Source organism: Chlorocebus sabaeus, chromosome 10 (genome assembly GCF_047675955.1).
Source record: "Chlorocebus sabaeus isolate Y175 chromosome 10, mChlSab1.0.hap1, whole genome shotgun sequence".
Classification (NCBI taxonomy): Eukaryota; Metazoa; Chordata; class Mammalia; order Primates; family Cercopithecidae; genus Chlorocebus; species Chlorocebus sabaeus.
The window spans coordinates 52,675,718-52,703,211 of NC_132913.1; the positions used below are offsets into that span (position 1 = coordinate 52,675,718).

At 34.7% G+C, this 27,494-nt stretch overlaps 1 protein-coding gene across 8 annotated transcripts in view; it reads left to right on the forward strand.

The window, feature by feature from the left end:
- The window catches only part of SCN2A (sodium voltage-gated channel alpha subunit 2), a 162,691-nt gene that overhangs the window by 126,327 nt on the left and 8,870 nt on the right, over positions 1-27,494 (forward strand). For 6 of the 8 annotated variants that reach the window (XM_038001996.2, XM_073019772.1, XM_073019770.1 and 3 more), the window contains 8 exons: positions 8,178-8,298; positions 10,287-10,441; positions 13,379-13,552; positions 17,681-17,803; positions 19,078-19,359; positions 22,006-22,059; positions 25,004-25,141; positions 25,502-25,606. In XM_038001996.2, coding sequence (XP_037857924.1) covers positions 8,178-8,298; positions 10,287-10,441; positions 13,379-13,552; positions 17,681-17,803; positions 19,078-19,359; positions 22,006-22,059; positions 25,004-25,141; positions 25,502-25,606 — 1,152 coding nt within the window. Of the gene's footprint in view, positions 1-8,177; positions 8,299-10,286; positions 10,442-13,378; positions 13,553-17,680; positions 17,804-19,077; positions 19,360-22,005; positions 22,060-25,003; positions 25,146-25,501; positions 25,607-27,494 lie in introns of all 8 variants that reach the window. The other 2 variants (XM_073019771.1, XM_073019773.1) reach the window with 1 other exon arrangement.

Consider the following 27,494-nt stretch of genomic DNA (forward strand, 5'->3'; position numbering starts at 1 on the left):
ATAAGGCAGACTGAGTAGACTCAGAGGTTTTTTTGGGTGTTCACAGTAAGTCCTCTGCAGTGTCTTTGCTAAATGTGTGTGATTCTTCAGTAGTTTTCTGTAGATTCTCTCTCATTTAAAATCATGTTATAATCACATATGTTTTAATTTTAATGTTATTTTGATTATATTAATGTAATTCCTTTTGTGATTTTGAATGATTGTTTTTTCTTTTAGAGTATTTAATAATGTGGAAGCCATGCTTGAATGACTATTTTTCGAAGTGAAATTTAGTAGTGCGATATGGTGACCTTCACCGCTTACCATTCTTACTTCTCACAGGAGTAAAATCAAGCTGGAGCCATCAAGAATGCAGCTCTGGTGTTTTTTAACCAGCCAGAGGCTCGTGCCACCACTTTTACCCAGGTTACCCAAGCAAGTTGTACATCTATAAATATAATCAGTTTCTAAATGACTTTTGACTGGCCTGCATGTTACTCAGCTACGTTCCTTGCCCTTCCATTGGCAGTAAAATAAAAACATGCACAGCTGCTATTATGCTGAGTCATATAAAGCATGGTCAGGCAAGTCTGACAACCCTAACTTAAAAAAAATGATTTAGCTGCTAATTTTCTTACATAGATTTTAACAGAAATTATATTCAATGAAAAGTAAAAGTGCATGCCTTTTTGGGTTATTTAATTTCCATTTAATGTTACAGAGTTTTGAACATATTAAGAGCCTAAAGGAGAAATGTAGGTGCTCTTTGAAAACTTGCAAAAATGTTTTTTATCCTCTGCCTTTAAAAATATATATATAGCCCAGTTACTGTACTTTCTTGACAGTTTTTTATTTAGTGTTATGTTTTTCTGAAGGGTAATCTGCAAATTAAAGCAATCCCTTATTCATATGCAAACTTCCCAAAGGATGTTTTAATGTGATAATAAGGTAAATGATTAGGAATGTCTATGTTTCAGTTGCTAGCAGCATGGGTATAATTTTTATCTGCTTCATTTTAGGGAAAATGGCATTGCTTTATTTAGCAATTGACCAAAAGTATTTTGCATTTAGAATATAATTTCTTTGAAGAGTCTGTTTATATTTATCGTTAAAACTCCTAGACTGAAAGAAAAAGATATAACGTTTTTTGTGTACCAAATAATAATAATAATAATAGTGACAATTAAAGACTTACAGATGGTATGCTCATTCTAAAAATAGATTTAGAGTCCATCTTCTTCATCTTCTTGGCTCCTCTGTGCTTTCTCTCCCCTCTGTTTTAGTCAGACCTGCTGGAAAACTTTCTCATGAAGAATATTATTTAAGTTTGCCATGATCCACAAACTCCTGTAAAGGAAAAGAATCAGAAACTCTTGCTCCTAGGGTGTTTTTAAAATGAAGAGACCTCCCTATCATGTGACAATAGCAATAAATGTAACATCATTCTATGGGATCCATTAGTGGACTTTCATTTCCTAATGTTGAAATCACAGTTTTATGCACAAATGTGTTAACCAAATTGCCTAACCCAATTTAATCATTTTTAAGAAATGTTAAGGCCGGGCGCGGTGGCTCAAACCTGTAATCCCAGCACTTTGGGAGGCCGAGACGGGCGAATCACGAGGTCAGGAGATCGAGACCATTCTGGCTAACCCGGTGAAACTTCGTCTCTACTAAAAAATACAAAAAACTAGCCGGGCAAGATGGCGGGCGACTGTAGTCCCAGCTACTCGGGAGGCTGAGGCAGGAGAATGGCGTAAATCCGGGAGGCGGAGCTTGCAGTGAGCCCAGCTCCGGCCACTGCACCACTCCAGCCTGAGCGACAGAGCGAGACTCCGTCTTAAAAAAAAAAAAAAGAAAGAAAAGAAAAGAAATGTTAATTATTTTGTCACTTAGATACAGTTTCCTCTCCTTCTGCCAATAAAACTGTAAAACAACACTAACATAAAAGTGTAGTTGGCTCTTTGGAAGAAGCAATAATCGTGCCATTCCTGGAGCATTCTTTTATACTTTGGAACAAAATATTCCATCACTGACTCTCCAGATTCATGATCTATAATGCCTTATATATTGGAAGCATGGTATATAAAATGGGATCCAAGATGCGTAATTGTTTACAGTTAAACACAGATGCACATATACACAGGGACGACAGAGAATTACTTTTTCCTATTATGTAGTAATTCTTCAGAAAAGCATGAAATTTAGGCACTTTTGGGTAATAGCTTGTTTGCTGGAAAGAGGCAAGGTTAGTTTCCTTATTCTCTGAGTATCCCATTTTGCCAATTTCTGGTTTAGAAAGATATTTGAAGCATATTATCCATCATTGTATCTAGGGGATTCCGCTGGAGTAAAGGTGGTAGAATAGAAGCTAAGAAGGAACTGTTTGGTTTATTTTCAAACCTCACATTATTGTAATTTTTGATTTCCTCAAAAAAGTCTCTGATTCTCCCTCAGGAAACATTGTCCACTTCCTAAAAGAATATACTAATTTCTAATACAGGGGTTAAATACAGGGACAAAAATCTGTCTGGAAGGTTTGAGTAAGCAATGGTGGAATGGGTTCAACAGGCACCTGTCTATGACTTTATCCAGGAGAATGTGTAGTCCTCATGGGAAAGTTTTCCAGTGGGATAGTGATTAAAATGGAAAAAAAGTGCCCAAAATATCTTTAATATAAGAACAAAATGGGCCAAACACATGTGTCTTTGGGTCACTGGTAATCTACTGAGCAGTAGGACATCATGACATTAGAGTTCCTTTTGCCATCCAAAGAAAAATATTTAAAATCCTACCATTTGTGGTTTAAAAAATGTTACAATGTATTCATTATAAACACTAAAATGACTTTCTGGATACTACAGTATACCGTGAGTAATTATTTTGATTTTACCATATTCTTTATTGAAAAGTAACACCAGTAATTCCTGTCTGATACAAATGTGTCATTTAGGCTTTAAGCCCATTCCAAAGTAAGCAAGACCATTTTTTCCATTGTTTCAGGGTTAAGATAGTTTATGTAAAGTAACCAGAGCTCCTTAAGTACAGGTCAGCAATAGGATCCATGCAGAACAAATGATTTTTGTTCTCGGAAGCCAAAATAGTCAGATATGGGATACTTGATTTAATCTGTATTTGAACTTTTCTCTTTTTTAAGTACCAAATCTTTAACTAAATTATCTCTTTTCCCAAATTATATTCAATATCTACTAATTATGTTTTCTTCAAAATGTGTCTTAGCTTCATAATGAGAAACGAGTGTGCCCATGAAAAATTTAATAGAAAGTTATGTTTTCTCTTCCATTTTCTGTTGTGATTCATTATTTTTGAAAATAATTTACTTGCATTTGCTCACATTTGCTGTCTAAAGAAAAACTATTCATTTGGCACATTGATATTTAGTAGTAATTTATTATTAAAGCAGAAAGTATAACTTGGAAGTATAATATCCAAAAATATAAAATGAAATATTGTATCTTGATGTTTATTAGATCATTAAGCAAAATATGATTCTCCCCTGCTTAAATCATTTGATTATAATTATCCAGCGTATAAAAGAATCACAACAGATTTTCACTAGGAAGAGTCCTATAATATTAGGTATCCACCAAAAATATTGTTCAAGTAATATTTCTACCTGAAAGTAAATGATTGCCAATGCTTTTCAGAGCATATAAAATTGGCTATTCCTATTTGATCTCTTTATTGTCCTGGCATCCTTATTTTGTTAAATTTTAACTAGGCAAGGGCTACACTAACAACATCAGTTAGTCCACTAGTTTCCTGATAAATAAGTACAGGTAATAAAAAGTGAACCTAAATACCAAATTATACCAAAGGGGCATATATAGAACTTTTTAAACTGCGTCTGCTTCTAGCCATATTTTTGTCACTTATTTATGTAGCATTTCACCATGAATTATCCCCAGATTAGAGCATTTACAGACACTCTTTATTTGAAAATTCTTAAGTGCATGAGTTGTAACAATTTCACATAATGATCATCTCACAGTACTAATTGGTGAATACGTACTACAGTTAGGTTCATCGTAATTATGAACTTAAATGAAGCTGAATTTTTTATATTCCTAATTTGATTAATTTTATTTTATGGGTTTTTACACATTTTAACTGCTTTAGTCAGCATATTTTATAATATTATGATATTTGCCTCGAATATAATTTTAAGAAAGTCATTTAATTGATGTTATCAAGAAGGGTTTTATAAATCAGAATTTTCTGCCTATGTTTCGGGATCATTGCTTAAAGAAAAATTCCTGTTCATGAAATATTCCAATGTGTATTTAGCTCTCCTCTACATTAAAACATATTAACAATTATGAATATAACTTGAATTAATACTAAAGTTCATGGTTTTAAAACATGGAAATCAACAATATCATAAGCACTATCTTGAACCTACAATATTTGATTACGTATCTAGTCTACTAAATGTTTTAAATTGATAAACATTGGGTTTACTTTTGAATCATCAAAAAGATTCTTTAGAGAATCATGGCAGAATGGGTTGCAGCAGATCTGGAATCCAACCACTGATTCGGTATAACTTTTGACAAGTTGATAACACTCACATTTCCTTCTCTAAATAATTACTGGATTGGCTGACATTAAGGATCAAAGTGCAGCTTAGATTCTCTGCTATTTGTAAATCAAGTACCACAAGTGGAAAAGTATTCAAGTAACACATGTGACAGATCCTGTGCTGCTCCACTTTAGAGGACGGTGGGGAAGGATGAGATTGCATTCCTTAAAGAGGCTCCATTCATCACTAGCGCTATAGATCCTCGTACACAGAGTGAAAAGAGGGAAAACACTGTCAAAATGATTCGGTAATAATTTTCCTGACTCCACAGTTAAACTATGGTTCACCTCATACACTCACATTAGGTCTGATTAATTGGCAGACTGGTTTTAAGACAGTACTCCTAGTTCTAAGAGTTGTTCATCATTGCCCACGCAACTCAGAATCTTGAAAGACTTGTGTTACTCTGCAATTAAGAGAGAATATTATGTGTATTCTTTTAAATGTGAAAGTAAATATCAGATAGGAAGTGTTAGTAGTTAGTGGTTGGATAGAAGAGTCCTCGCACTGGTCATTCATTCATTTACCCAACATTTATTAAACACAAACGTTGGTGCTAGGGATACAAGGATGACAAAAATATGATCTTTCCTCCAAAAAATTAAGTCTGATGAGATGCATTTTCTAGAAACACAAAATACTTTTGAATTGAACCTTGGAAAAATTAAAAACTTGACCTTTCAATAGATAAATATTTGGCTTTAGGAAAAAGGTATCTATTAATTCTACATCAGAACTAAGGTAGTGCACTAAAATGAAAGGGAGCAATGTTAATTCTTCTACTTTTAATGTTATTTAAATAAGAGAAAATACAGGGATGTCTTTTATAATTTGAAATTCCAGAAAAAATGAATAAAAAAGCAATTTTAATAAAAACCTCAACATGCTTCTCATTTTCAGCCAAGTACAGCAAACTCTGTTTGATATTCTCTGATTTTAAGCTTGGATCAAACTATTTGGCAAATTGCTAATTTGAACAGGCTGTTGAAAACAGACAGTGTATCTAGCAATTCATTCATTCATTCAATACTTAATGAACAGCATTTTAGCAATTCAAAGTCTGTTCCTTGTATTGAACTATATTGGTGTATTATCTGTACGGCCTAGAGTACATGTATATTATTCTTATTATCCATATTGATGTATTATCCATTGGGCCTAGAGTACATAGCTTCTGCCCCCAAATGTCTTACAAATATGTTAAAGTACCCAGAATCCATTTGTCTGAAATAATTTGACCCATACATTATCAAGGTTTAAGATGCATGATAAGCCATGAAAAGGTTGGTGAACAGCCTAGGGTGCATACGGTGAGTGAAGATGTATGGAAGAAATTAGGACTCCAGATTTATTGGGCAGACTTTATGAAAGAAAGGAAGCATGATTTTTGCAAAACAGATTGTGAAGACAGAAATGGTGTGGTGGCAAAAGTCTTCCCAAAGTCATTTAAAGTATTAGCAACCCAGATACTTGGCAGCAGGGGTGATAATTGATGTTACAGGAATCCTATGTAAACTTTTGCACATTTTACTGAAGATCTTCTATAATATGCTGTCTGGTGACTTCTCCCAATCACTGTCAAGGGCTAGACTTCATTATGTTACGATGTCTTTCATTCATTTATTCACTCGTTCGTTTTTTTAAGCAAAATTTATTAAGACCTGTAACATTACTTAGCACTGATGTAAGCTCTGATACAGTCATCCAGCAATGTCAGCCTGAGCATTTGCAGAACCCTGAATATGGATCCTCATTTTTCCCTTGAGGTCACCCCAAGTCTTACCCCGTTTTGTGTTTACAGTGTGGACCTTATTCTTAAAAGGAACATTTTTCGTTTCCTATCGTGGATTGTCTATACTTCCATCAGATGTGACTAAGCTTCAGCTTTTCTGATTACCTGTGTTATTTTCCAACAGGCTGCAAGTGATAAGATCAGTATTATCAGGTCCCTAATAGCATAACAGCTTCGTGTGAATTAGATATATTAAAATGAGAAGATTTTTAAGTCATTTTTTAGTCAATTACATGTATAGAAACATAGTTACACTTATCTCAGAAAGATTCCAATCCAAAGGATAGGAAATTAGAAAAACATGTAATGTTTCATCTGAGAACAAATATATTCAAATTTTAACAACAAAGATAATAGGATTATTTTTCTGGTATTTTGATATACCTGATAAATTAAAATAAGAAATCAACAATCTTCCAGCACTTTATAATATATAATCATTGATTTAACTTTTTTGGACAAATTAAAAAATAATTCTCAAACTAACTCAAAGCAGGCAGAAGTATCTAATATCTATGCTTCTATCGTTGGTATTGTTAAATTACGAGAGACAGAAGCATTTTTAATCTCATGTATATCATACATCAATATTTTTTAAGTCATCAGCATCACTATGCTAAGGAAATATTTTATATAAAGAAAATTATTTTCATAAAATAAAGAAACTATCTTTCTAGAGAAAATCCACATAATCCTATGCCCAAATATAAATATAACATTTCCAGTACTGACTACAGCATCCATTTTATTCCAGTTTAACATACTTCAGTGTGCATTTTATCATGTGCTTACTTCATCCTTTTTATAAAGTAGCTCTTACCAGCTCAACCATTTCCTAATGTTATGCACTCATGGTAATAACATTGTAACAGGTCCGAGAATGCTGTGGCCCAAACTACTCTGATTCTTGTGTGGCACTCACACCTGGCCCTGCATCATTCCTAGAGCGTTTTAAGACCAGGTTAAACACTGGGATCCCTTCGTGTATGCTGATCCCAAGAATGGACCGACCTGGCTAAAGTTTATTGCATTTCAAGATATGAAACAACTTCTATTATATTTTTCTTTTGGTAATATTGGATTTATCCTAAAGGAAAACAAAAGAACAACTAAATATTCATTTCTGCCTGTACTAACAGGGCAGGTAAGAGTGCCAGAGTAACAAGTAGTTTCCAAATGCACAATGAAACACAGGAGTGCATTGGCCAAAGAGAATGCAAAATAACAGCTCTTGCTATATAGCTAACAATGTGCTGCTCTTTTTTGGAATTAGAAAATTATAGAATATATTTAATAACAATCTGGTATATGTTTTCATGTCAATGAAAAGTGGATAAATTTAGATGGTTGCTGTTTATGTGCATTTGACCAAATCTTTTCTGAATTTGACATGAAAATACACTTGTGCAGCTTTCATTGGTTGGGTCACAATTTTAGAATAAAACAAACTATTTGCAAACCATTTGCAGCTAATGTACAAAAGCAAGATCACAGATGATTATGACTCCGGCAGCTTACATAAGCTTTCTGCAGGATTTTCTTTCAGAATCTCTATACATAGGCTCAAACAAAAGTTATTTCAGTTGTTAGCACCATATTTTAAAGAAAAAAAAAATACTATGGTGTCATATCTAATCTTGTGACCCCCGACCTTTACCAAAGCGGATTGGCATTATGTTTAAGTTATTCTTAAATTACAGATCAAGAAAATGCATACAGAAGATGGGGGGGCACACCTAATTAATTCTTACATTTAGATTAAAGGAAATATTGAATGTGTTTTTTTGTGGGATTGATTTTCAGAAGCTAAATGCAACTAGTTCATCTGAAGGCAGCACAGTTGATATAGGAGCTCCCGCCGAGGGAGAACAACCTGAGGTTGAACCTGAGGAATCCCTTGAACCTGAAGCCTGTTTTACAGAAGGTAAGCAAAACAATAACATATGTGGTCTTGAGTATCCTCTTATCTATCCATTTTTTCCTATTTATTTAAATATCTGTCTGTCTACCATCTATTATCTATCTATCTATCTATCTATCTATCTATCTATCATATGTACCTCTCTCTCTCTCTCTCTCTATCTATCTATCTAGTAATCATTTGTACCTATCCAACAACTGTTCATTTATTTGTTGTTGTTGTTGTTTTTTTTTTGCATTTGCCGTTTGAAAAAAAAAAATGCAGCTTTTTAAAAGGCAAAGTTTAATTTATGTAATTAGATATTTTCATTTTTATGAATCATTTTTAACTCTAATAAATATTACTAACTGGCTTTTCTGTGGCCTTCCAAAATATCTTATAGGAGAGAAAGCCAAATCACACACATCTTTCTTTAGGTTTAAAAATTAAATAAATAAGAAAGTGAAAGAAGTAATTTATGATGTGCTATTTTGTGATATTATAATGGGTACTAATTGATAAGTGTACATTTAAATTTGTCCTTAAGTAGTAGCTCCTGTTTCAGTCAAGTCCAAATTTTTTTTATTATTTCTGAAAAAAGATAGATCATAAAAATGCCAAAATATACTATGAGTCATATGATATGGGCAACATGTCACTGGAGTAATCGCAAAAGGATCTTCTGAAGAAAACTAAAATTATGTTTTTTGAGGTATGGATCAGTTATATATTGTGATAGCAATGCTGTGTATCAAACCACCTAAAACCTTGGGCTTTAAACTGTTTTTCTAGTTTTGACTCCTATTTCCTTCTGCGCAACTCACAGACTTTCTTGTCATTAAGTTTGACTTATATCATTATTTCTCCATTCTTACAGCTTCATTTTATACATATGGCTCTTACATATCCTTCAAGATCCAAATCCATTTCCTCCATAAAGCTCAAAAATTAAAGTTTACCAGAAAACTCTCATAACACTTTGTTTTGTGATAATTATTGCTTTCCATAACTATAGAATTGTAGACAAATTGCCCCAACTTAAAATGTGCATTCTTTAAGGGCAAGGCTATGTTTTACATGTTATAGTAGTATAATTTGTTCTGTGCAATTTTTTGACAATAGTAGATACTCAATAAGTATTTGTTGAAGAGCCTTTGATCCAGCAATCTAGAAATTATGAAAGGTGTGTATTAGATTGTTATTGATAATGGCCAGATTTAAAGCAAACAAAGTATTCAATAATAGTGGAATTGGGCCGGGCACAGCGGCTCATGCCTGTAATCCCAGCACTTTGGGAGGCTCAGGCAGGCATATCACTTGAGGTCAGGAGTTCAAGACCAGCCAGGCAAACTTGGTGAGACCCCATCTCTACCGGGCGTAGTGGTATATGCCTATAATACCAGCTACTCGGGAGGCTGAGGCAGGAGAATCACCTGAACCTGGGAGACGGAGGCTGCAGTGAGTGAGCCAAGGTCAGGCCACTGCACTCCAGCCTGGACGACAGAGTGAGACTCCCTCTCAAAAAAAAAAAGTAGAATAATTATATTAATTCTAGTAATCATATTTAGAGAAATATTATGAAATCTTTCACAAATTTATTTACTTATAATAAAGATGGGAAATAGTTATACCATTAAGCAAACTAATCAGAATTCAAATATGTAAAATGTCCATATAGAGTGGAATTACACTCATAGGATAAGGGCCGGATGGAAATATCAACTTTTGGTATGTTTATTTTCCTTTTGATTCTTCTATTTTTTATATATTGTGTTTTTACAATGTAATGTAATTCATTATAGTAGTGCTATCAACATAAAAAAAATTATTAAACAAATGATTAAAAAGCCATATAGATGATTTTAAGATAGCTTCTGTAAGTGGAAGCTATCTTAAAAATTAATGTTATTTACAATGTATTATCAGGTAATATTGTAGATGAATCTCCCACAACACAAATATACCTAATCAAAGAGTAATTTGCTTTCTTTGTTTTTTCCCACATATTTTAGACTGTGTACGGAAGTTCAAGTGTTGTCAGATAAGCATAGAAGAAGGCAAAGGGAAACTCTGGTGGAATTTGAGGAAAACATGCTATAAGATAGTGGAGCACAATTGGTTCGAAACCTTCATTGTCTTCATGATTCTGCTGAGCAGTGGGGCTCTGGTAGGTGATGCATGATCCACTCCTTCACAAGTTTCACCTGAAATCTTTTCCCTTTCCCTTCAGTCAACTCATGTTACCCACTTTTAAATTAAGATGTTTGTAAGAATGAGAAGAAATATGTGTGATGTGTTTCGCACAGTATGAGGGGCTCAGTAAATAGCAATTTTTATTACTCTGTCTGGAGTAGCCCTCAGGTGGAACCGAGTTCAGATCATTCGGGTTTCTTGTAATGTTTAAAGAAGGATCTTTCTGACTTTTAGTCATCAGAGGCAGTTCTTATTAAGACTGGTTATGTAGACATGATGTAGGATTATCAGCTAAATATCAAACTGAAGCACAGTATTTCCCTGACCCCTTTATAGGTGAGAACTAGAGTGCATGGGCGCGGGTAGGAGCGAACTCCACTCACTCACTGCTCCACCCCTTGCAGGAGGGGGAGCGCAGGTGAGTGGGTGCAGGAGCCAAGGCGAGCGCATTTGGGCACTGGCAAGAGTGAACTCCATCCCGGTCCCACGGGAGCATCTAGGGAAGGGTGCCTGGGATCCTTGAAGCCCCAGAGGAAGTGTTACAGTGTCCTTTTAGCTTTGCCATCCATGGATGGCTTAAATGTTAACAGTTCCTTGGTGGGTCAGTGTGACAGCCTTTTGCACCCACACTTGTGGTACCCAAGTTCATGTTCGGTGTCCAGGAGAAACAAGGTTGTACAAACAACTTGAAGATGGTAAATGTGGGGGATTTTATTGCCAGTGAAAGTGACTCTCAGAGGGAAGGGGAGCTGAAAGGGGGCGGAGCAGGAAGGTAATCTTCCCCTGGAGTCTGGCCATCCCCAGCCAGACTCCTCTCCGAAGCTATGCTGTGGAGCTGTCCCTCTGATGTCAAGCCACTTCTTTCTGATGTCCAACTGTAGTCTCCAATGTCCAGCTGTTCCTTCTGTCTGCCTGCTGAGTTCTGGGGTTCACATAGGCACGGGATGGGGGCAGGGTGCACCACGGGTGGTTTTGGAAAAGGCAACATTTAAGTGGGAAAACAAGGATGTATATTCTCACTTTGGGTCACGGTTCCAGGCTTGAGGGTGGGACCCTTGCCGGGTACCTGCTCTCTTCTGCCCAGAATTTCTCTGCCTCCTGTTCCTATCAAAATTAAAGAAGGATCTTTCTGACTTTTAGTCATCAGAGGCAGTTCTTATTAAGACTGGTTATGTAGACATGATGTAGGATTATCAGCTAAATATCAAACTGAAGCACAGTATTTCCCTGACCCCTTTACAGGTGAGAACTAGAGTGCATGGGCACGGTGAGAACTAGTTCTCTAGTGAGAACTAGAGTCCATGCTGCGGGGGACTCCACTGTCTTCTTCACACTGATTCACTATTGCCAACCACAGTGAATGATAAGAAGTAGACTAACTTAATTACTGACTAGCAGAAAAGTGATGGCATTACAAACTTAAGTCTGATTTCATTCAATGAAATGATCAACTGGATCAAATTATTAATATAATGAAAATGATATGACCTATTTTCTTAATTGGTGATACATATGTGGCTGCATTCCTTTTACTGTTTCAATTTAATAATTACTAGAGTGTTTGGTGAGTTGATTTCATTAGGAGAATTGCTGCATTGGATCTGGAGGCCTCTAAGCCGAATTCTGATTTGAGTAAGAATTCTGTGTCCTGCCATATACTCAGTTTAAAGAGGATCAGCCATGCTTAATTTTCTTTACTTTTTAAAAAAAATTTTACTTTTTTATTTTTTAGCCAGAGTCTTGCTGTTGCTCAGGCTGGAGTGCAGTGGTTTGATCTCAACTCACTGCAGCTTCCACCTCTTGGATTCATGCCATTCTTGTGCCTTAACCTCCCAAGTAGCTGGGATTATAGGCGTGAGCCACCACACCTGGCTAATTTTTGCATTTTTAGTAGTAGAGACTGGGTTTTGCCATGTTGGCCAGGCTGGTTTAGAACTCCTGGCCTCAAGAGATCTGCCCATCTTGGCCTCTTAAAGTGCTGGGACTACAGACGTGAGCCACTGCACCTTGCCAGATGTGCTTTCTAAAGCCAAGTAGAGACAGAACTATGAAGTCTCATCAGTGACTAGTACCTTTGCTGTAGGAGCTCTTTGTTCTCAGTTACACCCATTCAGTGCTCACCAAATTGCACAACGTGCTGGCACAGTGGCTGGCTCCTCAGGGGTCTACAGCTTCAGCTCTAAGCAAAGCCCAGAAACCTTTCGATCCTTGTATGGAGCTCTGGTTACAAGCCCTGATTCTTGTTATCTAAAAAAGAAAATGTTCCTTTGTCTTTAATCCAGGCTGCCAGATTTTCCTGATAATTTTTCTGATAGGAAGATCAAGTTAGATAAATAGTCCTTTCATTCCAGAAGCCTCAGGAGTTCCTGCAAATGAGTTACCCACTCTTTCCCAAGGGCTCTGCAAAATTCTGTCAAAGGGAATTTCCAAACGTACACCCACCCACCCACACACACAGACAGAGAAAGAGGGGAGAGAGAGAGAGAGACAAGAAAGTGAGCAATGACAATCCTTTCGTTTTTCCGTTGGCTGAGGGACCTCCTTGCTTTGTATCTGTATTACTAGAGGGTGCGTTCCATTGAGTCTGCACTGAATGAGACCAATCCACTCCCAGGCGGTCCGCTGCCTCCTGATCGAGAGAGAAGCAGCTGGCAGTCTCTCAAAAGCTTTAAGCTCTTTGGGGGTACCCTGAGACCAAAATTTAAAAATTACTGAAACCCTGGGTTGACTGAAATGCCCAGTCAGCAGTCATTTATGATCAGATAATGATGAAGTAAAATTCAGCCATGGGAAACATTAAACCTTCCAGCCTTAGGCACCTGATAAAAGCTTGCATCATTTCCTTTTTAAGAAATCATCAATTAGAGACTGTTTCTGATCATAAAATTTAATAGAATTTTTTGACTTACAGGCCTTTGAAGATATATACATTGAGCAGCGAAAAACCATTAAGACCATGTTAGAATATGCTGACAAGGTTTTCACTTACATATTCATCCTGGAAATGCTGCTAAAGTGGGTTGCATATGGTTTTCAAGTGTATTTTACCAATGCCTGGTGCTGGCTAGACTTCCTGATTGTTGATGTGAGTATGCTGCACTTCGCTGCTTTATTCATAGGCATATATGTATTAGTTCTAGCAATGGTGCCTGACACAGTGTAGGCACTCAGTAACACTGTATCAGCCCAAATATGAATTATGTTTCTCATTTCACAGTGAGAGGATGCCTCAAAACATTTTTACCAATTTAAATACACATACATTCATAGATAAAAGTCAAGGGCCATCATACTATACTTATTCATTTAATTTCAAATTAATATTTAAAATTTCAAGTGATGCAAAATAAAATATGAATTTAGAAATTTTGCTTTTTGCATGCTCACATTTCACAATAACTGTATTTAAATTTTTCACAGGCATCTTTGACATTAGTATCTTTGTCATCACTAGAGGCTATTGAGTTGAGGTCACACAGATGAATCATTAATTACAAAGAAATTGGAAAGTCCAAAAAAGCAAGAGACATTTGATTTGTATGGTATAGAAGCAAATTGGCTATTGACCAAGTAGCCAAAGGTTTTATTAAACTACATTGGTGTTAAAATAAAATAAGATGAAGTACTAAAATATGAGGATTTTTGTATAATTGAATATGAGGTAAATCTACTATTAAATGTACTACTACTATTAAACATATAAAGGTTACATGCAGAATTACATTAACAGTCTTTGGCAATAAAGGAAGAACATAAACAATATTTAAAACTACATATGTCTGGACATTACAAACAATATAAAATGCACCAAAACTATAACCATTCTTTTATTTGTATAATGGGATTATGCATGATACTATTTCTTTTCTCTATTTTCTGTATGTACCTATCATAGGTTGGCAAATCCATAATAAAAATATCTGAAACTTAATATATCCATGTAAGGATAAAAGTATTAAGTTAACACTACTTGGATATAAGGAAACTCTTAAGAGAAATCTAGTTGTCCCGCAGTTAATGACCATATTACCCAAAGTACTCTGATATTTATCTTTTTAGATTTAAGAAAACTATTATGATAGTATATTAAACTGATCAATACTTTGCTTTAAATCAAATATGCTTATTGCTCATCTATTTCATTATGAAAGATACAAATGTAAATAAGTCATTTTTCTAGTCCTGCAGGAGCTTACAGTTGAAAAGTGAGGACAGATGTGTACACAGTAAGTCGACACCTGTATTAGAAGTGCCACCTCTTTTTTTTCCCCCCCCCCTCCCTTCAAAGACGCCCCGATGTTGCCCCAGGCCCTTGTGGCTGGTGCCAGGTTTGAGGGGCACTGAGGGGCCTTCTTGCTGTTGACCCCACAGGCACAGGAAGGAGAGCACAGATTGCAGGGCACATGTCCTAGTCACGTGATTCTGCACACAGTGACCTGGGGGGCAAGAAGTGCCACCTCTTTACTTGAGGGAGGAGGAAAGGCTTCAAGAGGGAAGTGGAGTGTGAGCTGGAGCTTAACAGAGGTGAATGCCAGCAGGCACAGCTGAGGGAGGTATCGGGAGAACCCGCTCCTCATGTTTAACGTGGTTCTTTGCTATTTCCTAAGTGTCTCGGCTGGGTTGAGAAATAAAGGGAAAGAGCTCAAGAGAGAGAAATTTAAAGCTGGGTGTCCGGGGGAGACATCACATGTCGGCAGGATCCGGGATGTTCCCCGAGCCGTAAAACCAGCAAGTTTTTATTAGCGATTTTCAAAAGGGGAGGGAGTGCACGAACAGGGTGTGGGTCACAGAGATCATATACTTCACAAGGTAATAAAATATCACAAAGCAGATGGAGGCAGGGCGACATCACAGGACCACCGGATGAGGCGAAATTAAAATTGCTAATGAAGTTTCCAGCATGCATCCTCGCTGATAACATCTTACCAGGAAACAGGGTTTGAGAGCAGACAACCTGTCTGACCAAAATTTATTAGGCGGGAATTTCCGCGTCCTAATATGCCTGGGAGCGCTACAGGAAACCGGGGCTTTTTTCATCCCTTCAGCCTCCACCATAAAAGACGGCGTGCCTTGAGAGGGCCGTTCATAGACCCACCCTCAGGGTGCATTCTCTTTCTCAGGGATATTCCTTGCTGAGAAAAAGAATTCAGCGATATTTCTCCTATTTGCTTCTGAAAGAGGAGAAATATGGCTCTGTTCCGGCTCACCAGCGGCCAGTTCAAAGTGACCGCTCTTGTTCCCTGAACATCGCTGTTAACCTGTTCTTTTTTCAAGATGCCCAGATTTCATATTGTTCAAGCACACATGCTCTACAATTTGTGCAGTTGACACAATCACAGGGTCCTGAGGCGAGGTTCATCCTCCTCAGTTTACGAAGAAGATGACAATGACGGGATTAAGAGATTAAAGTAAATACAGGCATAAGAAATTATAAAAGTATTAATGTGAGGAATTAATAAATGTCCATGAAATCTTCACAATTTCTGTTCTTCTGCCGTGGCTTCAGCCAGTCCCACCGTTCGCGGTCCCTGACTTCCCGCAACAGGGAGGAACATGGATTCCTTAAAACATTGGTGCATGACATGCAGGGCGGGTTCCAGAAACAAGTAGATAGGGTGAGGTAAGCCTTTGTAATGGGATGATAAGGTAAGAAAGATAAGTTAGAGAAGAGTTTGAAGAACCTGAGGTGCCATCCAAGGAAATTTGGACTTATGATTTAATAAAGAGGAAGCTATTGAAGAATTACGTATAGGGAAGTGACAAGACCAACTTGTTCTTTTAGGGAGGGAAGTTAGGTGGAGGTGTGAACGATGGAATAGAAAGGAGATTATTTAGAGATTAAAACGCCAATTAGGAGATTGCTGCAATGTCCCAGAAAGAGAAGGCCTATATGTATCTCCTTTTTCACATTTAGCTACACAAGTCACATAAAATTGAATGTTTTACAACCTCTTTTCAGTCAGTAAATACTACCCCATTCAGAATATTTTCCTCTGTCTAACTTTTATCTTTCGTCCTTTAACTTATGCTTATCTCTTTTTGGTTCTGTCTTCAGAGAAGGTAAAGTACTACAGGTCCTCATATCTTAAATACAGAAAAGCTTCACCAGTCATGATAATTCAGTAACTATTTTTCAATGATCTGTTAAGAAGGGACTTACAAAGCCTAAAAGTTTGGATTTTAAGGGAACTATATTAACTATGTAAGACATAATTTTATAGCTCATTGTTTTCTGTATTCAAGAGGCTTCACTTTCAAATTGCACATGCAAAATTGTTTTGAATAAGTTGTTTTTTGTAACAACTTTCAATGTGCTTCACTTATTTTGCTTAAAAAATACATTTTTCAAATATATATTAATGCCATACTCTGCAAAACTATATTGCATATTTATTTTTATTTACCTGCTTTTGAAATTCAGGTGCACTTTAGAACAAAATATCTTTACTTAGCTTATATAATTTTAATAATTTTTCTATATGTTTTCAAAGGAAATTGGACATGTGTATGTTCCCCTGACCAGTTTTCTTTTCCTTTTTAGCTAAGACTTTATAATTTTTATCAACTACATTGGTCATCTGTATGAATAACTAAAGACAATATTGTTCTTGCAATTTCTAATTTATCATAAAATCTCAACTTTTTTTATTCACTAATTTGGTCTGACCTAATTAATGATATCATGGCCTTCACACTGAAATTTGTAAAAAGTCAAAGCTGCTTTTTAGAGGCCTAGGCCTTTTTAAATGTGTTCATGCTCATATTCACCAGTGGTTTGCATAGTTTACTTGTGTATCAAATGTTTCTTTCCATTTCAGATCTGCTCAATATTATTAGAAATGATACAGAAATAAGTTTTACAGATGTGTAGAGGAAGATCACATTTTTCTCTCTTTTTTTTTCTTTACTTTTAATTTTTCAAAAACATTTCCTACCAAGAATCTTAAAAAAGGACACATATATGGGCTTCTTTTTAATAAGTGTTCACAGACTAGTATCATTAACTTCACCCTGGGAACTTGTAGAAATGCAAATAGGCCTTTCCCCAAACTTACTAAGTCAGACTCTGCTATTGGTGTTTTTAACAAGACCCCTGGGTGATTTTGAAATTCATGAAAGCTTGAGAATTACTGATTCATTGCATAGAGCAAGGCTGAACTGTGTAGACATTTTTGTATGTAAATAAGAAAATTGTGTTGCTTTTTCTGTATAGGTCTCATTGGTTAGCTTAACTGCAAATGCCTTGGGTTACTCAGAACTTGGTGCCATCAAATCCCTCAGAACACTAAGAGCTCTGAGGCCACTGAGAGCCTTGTCCCGGTTTGAAGGAATGAGGGTAAGACTGAATGCCTTAGAAATTGTCAGAATTATTATTGAGAGCAGACTGACACTTTGTATCATAGAAATGTCAAATTTATGGAAAATTTGTGTCCCACACATTCATACTGACATAGCTAATCAATCAAAAATAATATTTACCAGATGTCCATAATACTTGGCACTGCTGGAGTCACTCACAGAGTATAATAATGCCAGAGGGACTGTTTCTGATTAGCTAGATTTTCACTTGGAAAAATCTCTATAGTTATGCTGCTGATTTGAATCAAGATTATTTATGTTCACTTCATTTATAAATGTGCAGGAAATCCTACTCGCTGTAGTTTAAGCCTACCAAATCGTTACTCATCATTTCTTCACTACTCCGCTGTGATACACTTTGAGCCCTTTGATGTTTGAATCAGGCCTTTTAGTTCTTAAACACAGGCTGAGATGGCTAAAAAGTAGGTCAACTGGAAATCTAACGCTCATTTAGAAGGGTGGTACAAAAGAACAGAGGAGTTTGTGCTGACATTTGTCATCCCCTGAGGCACAAAACCTGAGACCACATACCCACCACCTAGAAAATGATGATGCCTTGTCTCAGTGGTTTTAGCTGATTCAAAGGGGATTTTTTAAAAATGATACTTTTTGTAATATTTGAAAGTAGTTACTTAGACTTCATCTGCATGTTACAGTCACAACCAGAGATGAATGGTGTGTGTAGATGTGTGTCTGTGAGTGTCTGTATATGCATAGTTACATAGAAAAGAGTTATTAGCTGTTAAATTCTTTTTACTTTACCAATTTGAAAGAAAAGTTTTTGCAGTAGAAGGCTTAATAAGCAAAAGGTATCAAACCTTCAGTACCAGAATACTTTTTGTATTTTCTGTGTGGAATTTGATCCCCAAGTGGTTTCTTTTACGCTCTTTGGGCAGCAAATTGTATGGTTTGTACGATTTTTTAAAAGTGTTGTTGACTTCTATATTTATGTCACTATTTATACTCTTAATTATTTTTGGCATTTACTGTTAGTTCCATCCTTTGAGGTAAATTTGCTACATGTATATTATTACCTCTTGAGAAAACATTCTCCAATATAAAATTCCTTGTATAGTCTTCTGATTTATAATTTTAAAATTCTTAGTTGGAGCTATTAGAGTCCAGTTTCTTCCCAATATTCAATTGAAACAGATTTTTTTAATCATTTGACTGTTTTTGTAATAGTGTTTAAAACTAAGTAAATATTTGTTGTCGGCTTTTCACTTATTCTTCCTTCTCATCCTGTGCCAGGTTGTCGTAAATGCTCTTTTAGGAGCCATTCCATCTATCATGAATGTACTTCTGGTTTGTCTGATCTTTTGGCTAATATTCAGTATAATGGGAGTGAATCTCTTTGCTGGCAAGTTTTACCATTGTATTAACTACACCACTGGAGAGATGTTTGATGTAAGCGTGGTTAACAACTACAGCGAGTGCAAAGCTCTCATTGAGAGCAATCAAACTGCCAGGTGGAAAAATGTGAAAGTAAACTTTGATAACGTGGGACTTGGATATCTGTCTCTACTTCAAGTAGTAAGTAATCACTTTGTTATTTTCCATGATGTGTAATTAAAATGGGTGTAAAGTTCTTCTTCCTCATAATGAGATACCCACTGGTTAGAATGGCTATTATCAAACAGATAAATGACAATAAATGTTGGCAAGAATGTGAAGAAAGGGGAACCCTTGTACATTGTTGGCAGGAATATAAATTAGTATAGCTTTATGGAAAACAGTACAGAGGTTCTTCAAAAAACTAAAAGTAGAACTACTATATGATCCAGCAATTCCATTACTGGGTATATATCCAAAGGAAATTAAATCAACATGTCAAAGAGATATCTGCACTCTCACACTCACTGTAACACTATTCACAATAGCCAAAATATGGAAACAACCTAATTGTCCATCAACAGATAAATGGATAAAGAAAATTGTGTGTGTGTATGTATATATATATACACACATATAATATACATAGTAACTAAGAAAATGTACAAGACTTTTGTTTTCAGAATTACTATGTATATTATATGTATATATACACATACATATTTCTATATACACACATATAGATATATATACACACACTATATATGTGTATATCTATATGCACATATATATCAAAAGTGTATGTCTATATGTGTGTGTGTGTATAGAAGTAGTCAGGGAAGGGGCAGAGCCTGTGGCACTAAGAAACTGAGAAAATGTACAAGACTTTTGTTTTCAGAATTACTGTGTCCACACAACAGAAAAAGTATTTCAAAAAGTGAATGCACTTGAATGTATTTGTTTTCAGTTTAGGAAACTGCTTCTTTTTACAGAGTGTCTTAAAACAGTATGTTCAACAATATTAAAAATATTTTCAAAAATAAGCCCTCATGATTGGTGATTGGTAATAATCATTTAAAAATTTATTGGATGTATATTTTGTGTGTGTGTGTGTGTGTGTGTGTATATATACACAAAGAAATACTATTCAGTCTTAAAGGAAGAAGGAAATCCTGTCCTTTTATACAACATGGATTCACCTGGAGGATATTAAGTGAAATAAGCCAGGCACAGAAAGACAAATGACACATGATGTCACTTGTATATGGAATCTAAAAAACACAAACTCATAGAAGCAGAAAGCAGAATGACAATCACCAGGGGCTGTAGGATAATGGGAGATGTTGGTCAAAGGATACAAAATTCAGTTCGACAGGAGGAATACATTCTGTAGAGCTATTGTACAGCATGGTGACTATAGTTAATAATAATACATACTTGAAAATAGCTAAGAGAGTAGATATCATGTTTTCTCATCACAAAAAATGAGTATATGAAGCGATATATATGTTACTTAGCTTGAAGTAGCCATTCCACAATATACATATATTTGAAAACATCATTTTGTACAACATAAATATATTCATTTTTAATTTGTCAATTTAAAAAATGAATACATTTTTGAAAAGCAATTGAAACAAAAATGCATATACATTTTAGAAACTCTATATAGATGCACTAAAACCATATAAAAATAATATAATACTATACAATAATAAAATAAAATTCTTCTTCCTCAGTGTTTACAAATACTTCCTTAGGCCCATCTGCCTAGATTCCTCTTACCATGATTGAATGATCTTTTCTGCCCCAGGCTGAAAAGTTCTAAAAACATCATTGTCTCCAGCACAAGTCCTTTGTCACTAGGTGTTTTATCTAGGCACTCGTTGTTTTCCTCCCTTCCTACTCTGAGGAAAGAAGTGCTGGCCCCAAGAGGGGTTAAAAGGGGTGTGTGTGTGTGTGTGTGTCCACATGCGTGTGTGTAGACAGAGAAAGAGAGAGACTTTCAGATAGGAAAATTGCTCTCTTGCAAATGAAAACTTTCCCATTAAGACTATTGTGTCTGCTATGCACTCATAAGAATTCATTCAGCTATTTAACTGACTGCAGTATTAAATATCCACTAGCTCCCGGACACAATCCACTTACACGATCCTCATGACTATTAAAATAGTCAGGAAAGGGGCAGAGCCTGTGGCACTAAGGAACTGAAAAAAACGTACAGAAGTTTTGGTTTCAAGATTACCATGTCAACGGCACAGAAAACAAACATTTTAAAAAGGAAATGCAGTGGAATATATTGTTTTCAGATTAGGAAACTGCTGCCTCTTATAGAGTAATTACCTCAAAATAGTATGTTCAATAATATTAAGAAGGTTTTCAAGAATAAACTGTCATGATTGGTGATTGGTAATAATCATTTAGAAAAAAATAAGTAGAAAAGAAAGCATTAAGATAAATAACGCAGCATACTTTTGAACTTGTCTGATGCTGATACTATATACGTGAAATCTTGTCATCAAATTACATGATATATTTTTATATAACCACATCAGAGTAAAACATTGTTAATATTGTTTTTATGGTAGCATATTGTTACAGTAGATCATTGTTTAATTATAAATGGGGTTAAATATGCACATAAGATGTTATAGAGGAATACAAAGTTGAAGTATTTTCAATGCATATCATAAAACATTGCCTAAAAAGTACATACAAATTTCAAGCTTATTTATATGCCTATATTGAATACAGGTCAAATAGAATCTTGATCAATTATTCTTATCAAATTTATTTTCTAAAATTATAATTTTGGAAAAAAAGAAAATGATACAACTTTTCTTACAGGCCACGTTTAAGGGATGGATGGATATTATGTATGCAGCTGTTGACTCAAGAAATGTAAGTTAGTTAGAGGGAAATTGTTTAATTTGATTAAATGTATATTTCTACAATATTATAATTTAGTGACATTGTCAATAAAATACAATTATGTGCTTAATGTATAAAACATCTATATCATAAGGATAAAATATTTAATCATATTATTTCTTTCAAAATTATCATAGGATGATTTTCTCTAATCACTATGTATCTTTTAACATATATTTTCTAGTATTTAGCAAGGCACCTCACACAAAACTTTATTGGATGTATTTTCAAAATGAGACATTTTATTTTTGACTCTCATAGTCCTGGTCATTTGTGGATTAGAAGTTCTCACAGGCAATACTTTTCATCTGTCATAGATTTCCTCCAGCTTTTGATCTTCCTTATAATAGGAAAAATATGACTAATAATGGGGACAAAAATAAACAAACAACTTAGTGTTTCTCTTGGGAAAGTGAGATTAAGTGGTAGAAGGGAGGGACTTTCTGAATCTACTTTATACACACCAGTACTTTGAATTATTTTCTATAATTTTCATTAATTTCTCACTAATGAGGAATGAAGTCACATTTTGGGGGGAAAAAAAAAGAGAGATTGATTTCTGGTATGCCAGAGCGTGATAATAAAGCTCAAAATGCTATTTCCCTAGCACCAGCAGCTAGCTTTCTGAGTGAAGAATTCTCAAGGTTTGGTTTTGTTTTTTGTTTTTTCCACTTCATAAAAACAGAGAGGGAGCAAGAAAACGTGAAAAGCCCTGCATTGTATCCTCTGTAAGTGCTATCAGGAATTCCAGTTATGAGACTTTTCTGAATAGTAATAATAGTTTGTTGTTTATCACTACTCACTATGCCAAGGACTTTCTCACATTATCCCATTTAATCCTAAATAACAACATTATTGTATAGGGGATACTAGCTCTATTTTAGCACTGAAGCAAAGAAGCTTAATGCATTAAATGGTAAAACAAGTTTTTGAACCCTGACCACAAATAATGGCTCATACCCACTTTCCACAGTAGTTTCTTACCTTTTTGATTAATTAATTCAAAGCTCTCTCCACCTTCCTTATCAATAGCTTGTATGGCATGACACTTTTTCAGTTTCTTCTTTAATAACTTAGCAGACCTTTCCTGCTGCAAAACTCCTGGAATTACAAGCATATTAGAAAAATGAAAGCCAATTGAGCACTATATTTATGAAAAGTTGCTGGATCTTACTTTAATTAGTAAATTGCATCAGAGAAATGCAAATTTAAACCAAAATAAAACATTATCTACACACCTACCAGATTGGCGATACTAAAAAGTCTGACAATACCAAGTTTTACCAAGGATAAACAGCAATAAGAACACTCATACGATGCTGATAGGAAAAAAAATAGACAAATAATTCTTTAAAAACAGTTGGGTATGATCACATTATTTGAGAAAGTTAAAGATATTTTTTAATCCTGCAATTCTACTTTGAACAATGTATCCTAAAGAAACTTATGCACATGTTTAAGATAATCTATGTACAAAAATGAATATAACATTTTTTTTTCACTTGATAAAACTGGGAGCAAATAAAAAATAGTAGAAATAGGCAAATAATTGAATAGTATATAGTGATGAAAATGAATGAATACAGCTATATACAACCACATGGATGAGCCTTAAAAATATAACATTGAGTTAAAGAAACTAGACAGATACTATAATTCTACTTACATAAAGTTCAAAGTTGACAAAACTAAGCTTATTGTTCAAAAATGCATACTGAGGTGTTAACTTGAAAGAAAAAACCAGGACATAATTACCATAAAAGTCAGGATAATGACTACCTCTAGCAGGGGTGATGGAGTTTATGTTTGAGAAGGATACACCAAGGGTTTCTGAAGTCGTAGGAGTGACCTGGGTTATGGATTTCACTTATAAAAATGTATTATATTTTGCATTTATGTATTATGCACTTTCCTATATGTATATTGTCTTTCAAGAATTTTAAAAATATAATTTTACATCACTGGTAACTAAACTCACATACACAAATAAAATCTCATCAAAGAATAAGTAGTTTTACATTATTTCTGATATTTTCCATTTTGCTGTATTTCATTAGAAAAAAAAATTATGCTGGTCATAATCCTCTAAATTGATTTAATAACACAGTGGGTTATCACTTGCATCTATTATCAATCTATTATCATCATCAGGGATTGGTTAACTGAGTTGGTTAGAACAATGTCCTATTAGACCTATTAGACCTAAAGCTCAAACCTACTATCACACATTTTTCTAATCAAAAGTGGGCTAGACAAGTGATAGTATCATTGTTACAGAAACTGTCCCTACTGAATAGGATAAAGCAATAGACTCATTTTCAGAAAGGAAAGATCAACCTCTATACCTACATGCAGACATAATACAATGATTTTTGCCTATCTAAAGAAATGTATTATACCAAACCCTTACACTTAGTAATTACTACTGACTGCCACTGTTCTAAGCATATTATATGTTAATATAGTTAATCTTTACAACCACACTATGAGGTTTAGGTTTGATTATTTTCATTTCACAGATGAGAAAACTGAGGCAGAGAAAGTAAATCTTAAAAGTTGTGACATAGAATAATGTGACGCTGACATCTCTTTTGTAAGAAGAGGAAATCTTTAATTTGCATGCGGTGTTGGGAACTTTGCTTACAAAGGAAAGTGCATTCATAATCTGGGCATTTATTGGATGAAATTGTCTATAATATTTCAGACTTCTATACGAGTTATTTTCTCAGGTAATGAATAGTCTTGCAGAACTCTTCAATAAGCATGTGAGATTTGAAGGCTCATAAAATCTGTTTAATGTTTGTTTCTTTTCATTCCAGGGATTAAAACATGCTTAGATAATTGAAAACTTACTGTTGTACTTTTTATGAAACAAGTATTAGATATAATGGTTACAATTCTTCATATTTTTTAGGTAGAATTGCAACCCAAGTATGAAGACAACCTGTATATGTATCTTTATTTTGTCATCTTTATTATTTTTGGTTCATTCTTTACCTTGAATCTTTTCATTGGTGTCATCATAGACAACTTCAACCAACAGAAAAAGAAGATAAGTATATTAAAACTTCATATTTGCTCTGAAATATGAACTAAATATTTCATACTCTTTCCTTTAGCCTCCAAAATGCAATCACCAAAAAAATATAAAATTCAGAAATTATTTTGAGATATTTGATAATGGATAAGCTTTAAAGAAATTAATAATTCAGATAGCATATTTTTGATATTTTTAGTCTAGAAATATGACTAATATGGCATAATTTATGTATTGAATAAAGGCATCTCCATAAATACAGATATTAGCAACAATAGAATGAAATGTGGGAGCCAATTTTCACATGATTACTAAGGTGGATTTTATAACCAGCAAAGAGCACAATTTTAATAAGTTTTGCTTTCATTTCTTTACTTTGGAGGTCAAGACATTTTTATGACAGAAGAACAGAAGAAATACTACAATGCAATGAAAAAACTGGGTTCAAAGAAACCACAAAAACCCATACCTCGACCTGCTGTAAGAATAATGTATTTTCATTGCCTGTTAAAGCTATGTTACCTAACCTTTTCACACCCAGAATTTCTAGAAACTAGTTATTTTTGTGGCTTTGTAACACAAAGTTTTTTACCTTAACCATGTGAGTAGCTAGCCTAAATAGCTTGAATAAATGTATTTTACATATGTAATATGTTTAAATTATATAAGGCATAACATATTTTATATGTAAACATACAAAATACATAGGAATAAAATTTGCTATACTTAAGTGCCAGTAGTATCATACAAGCTGATGTCATTAAGAAGCTTCTAATAACATAAAAAAGAAAATACGTACATACATACATACATAATGTGAAAATATTAAATGTTTTCAGAGTACAGAGGAGATGGATTAGAATAATTGGTACATCCCAGATTGGCCTCAGTTTTTGTTCAACTCTGCAGATTGAATGGAATCATTAATGAAACAGGCCACAGGTTTTGCTTTTTTCTGGTTAAATAAAAAAAAGGCCAACTTCATATTTTCTCCTACTATCCCACCCTAAAATGAGATGATAGCATTCTTTTTAGGGCTTTCTATGGCTCTTCCAGGTGTATATTTGCCAGTGATACTGTTCGTTCAGTTTGGCTGCTGCAGGGAGTTGCTGCCAGGAAAATCGCTAAGTTTGTCTATCACTCCTGAAGGACTAGCTCAGATATATAAGTCTCGGAACATCTTCCCCAAGATATACATGGTATAAAACACTTCAGTGTTTCTCAGAAATCTTGACTCTATAAATTTATTGGTGACAATATAAAACAGACCATAATTAAGTGTTCAGTTGGTAAGCCGGCCAATAACTCAAAAAAATGGATAGCTATATTGGGTCAAACATAAAGGGTGTACAATTTGAGCCTAGTCTTTAGGAAATAATACAATTTGAATGAATAGAGAGAGACACAGAGAACATTTACTATATGAGAACATGTATACTTCATAGCCATATAGATAAATATATCAGCGGAGAATAGTGATGCATTTGAATTACTGAGTAGTAAATCCTGGTTTTCCAAGTTAAATGAGTCAAGGTTACCATACAAGTCTGAAGAAATTTGTGCTAATTAAGCAACACAAATGCAATATAGTTAACAGAACAGCCTAGTAATGTGAAAAGAAAGATTTTAGAGAGTTTAACCTAGAGACTGGTGTGGAAAAATGTTAGAGGCAAAATAACCCTGGGCCATAGACAAGAAGATAAACCCTTACATACAAGAAGATGAGTCCATAATCTGTGTCACACCAACAGGACTGGAACTACTCCAGGAGTGAAGTTAGCCAATAAGAAGACTCAATTGGGATGAAGCACCTATGAAACACAGGAAAAGAGGGAGGACATGTAGATAACAGAGAATCTAAAACATAAACCTGTTGATGTTTTGTGAGATTGTTGGTTCTACTATCATAAACTGAAGTCATATGAAGGCATTGGGAAAAATAGTGTCAGAGCCTATGAAATGTCCAGACTGAGAAAAGGATTTTAGAGTTGTCAGAACAAAATTCAGTAGAGCTCTGAAGCACAGATTCATTTTTGAAAAATAATTAGAATAGAGAATAAAACAAAATTCTCAGAAGACCTTGCATACTTCACCAAGATATAGGAAGAAATAAATCAATGAAGAAATGAGATTGTGTTTACTTCCATCAAATGACATGGATTTACCTGGGTAGTGGTAGGGGTACGTGGAAAAAGTTCAACACATTCAGCTAGAATGTTATCAGTGACAATTTGACAACTTACGAAGTAACTGGTAAAATCCACATATTCTTCATTGACAATATGTACTATGTAGTATGCCAAGCATTTGAACTTAAATATTGAACAGTTTGGAGTCTAGTTAATGCAACAGATAGTAATCAAATAGT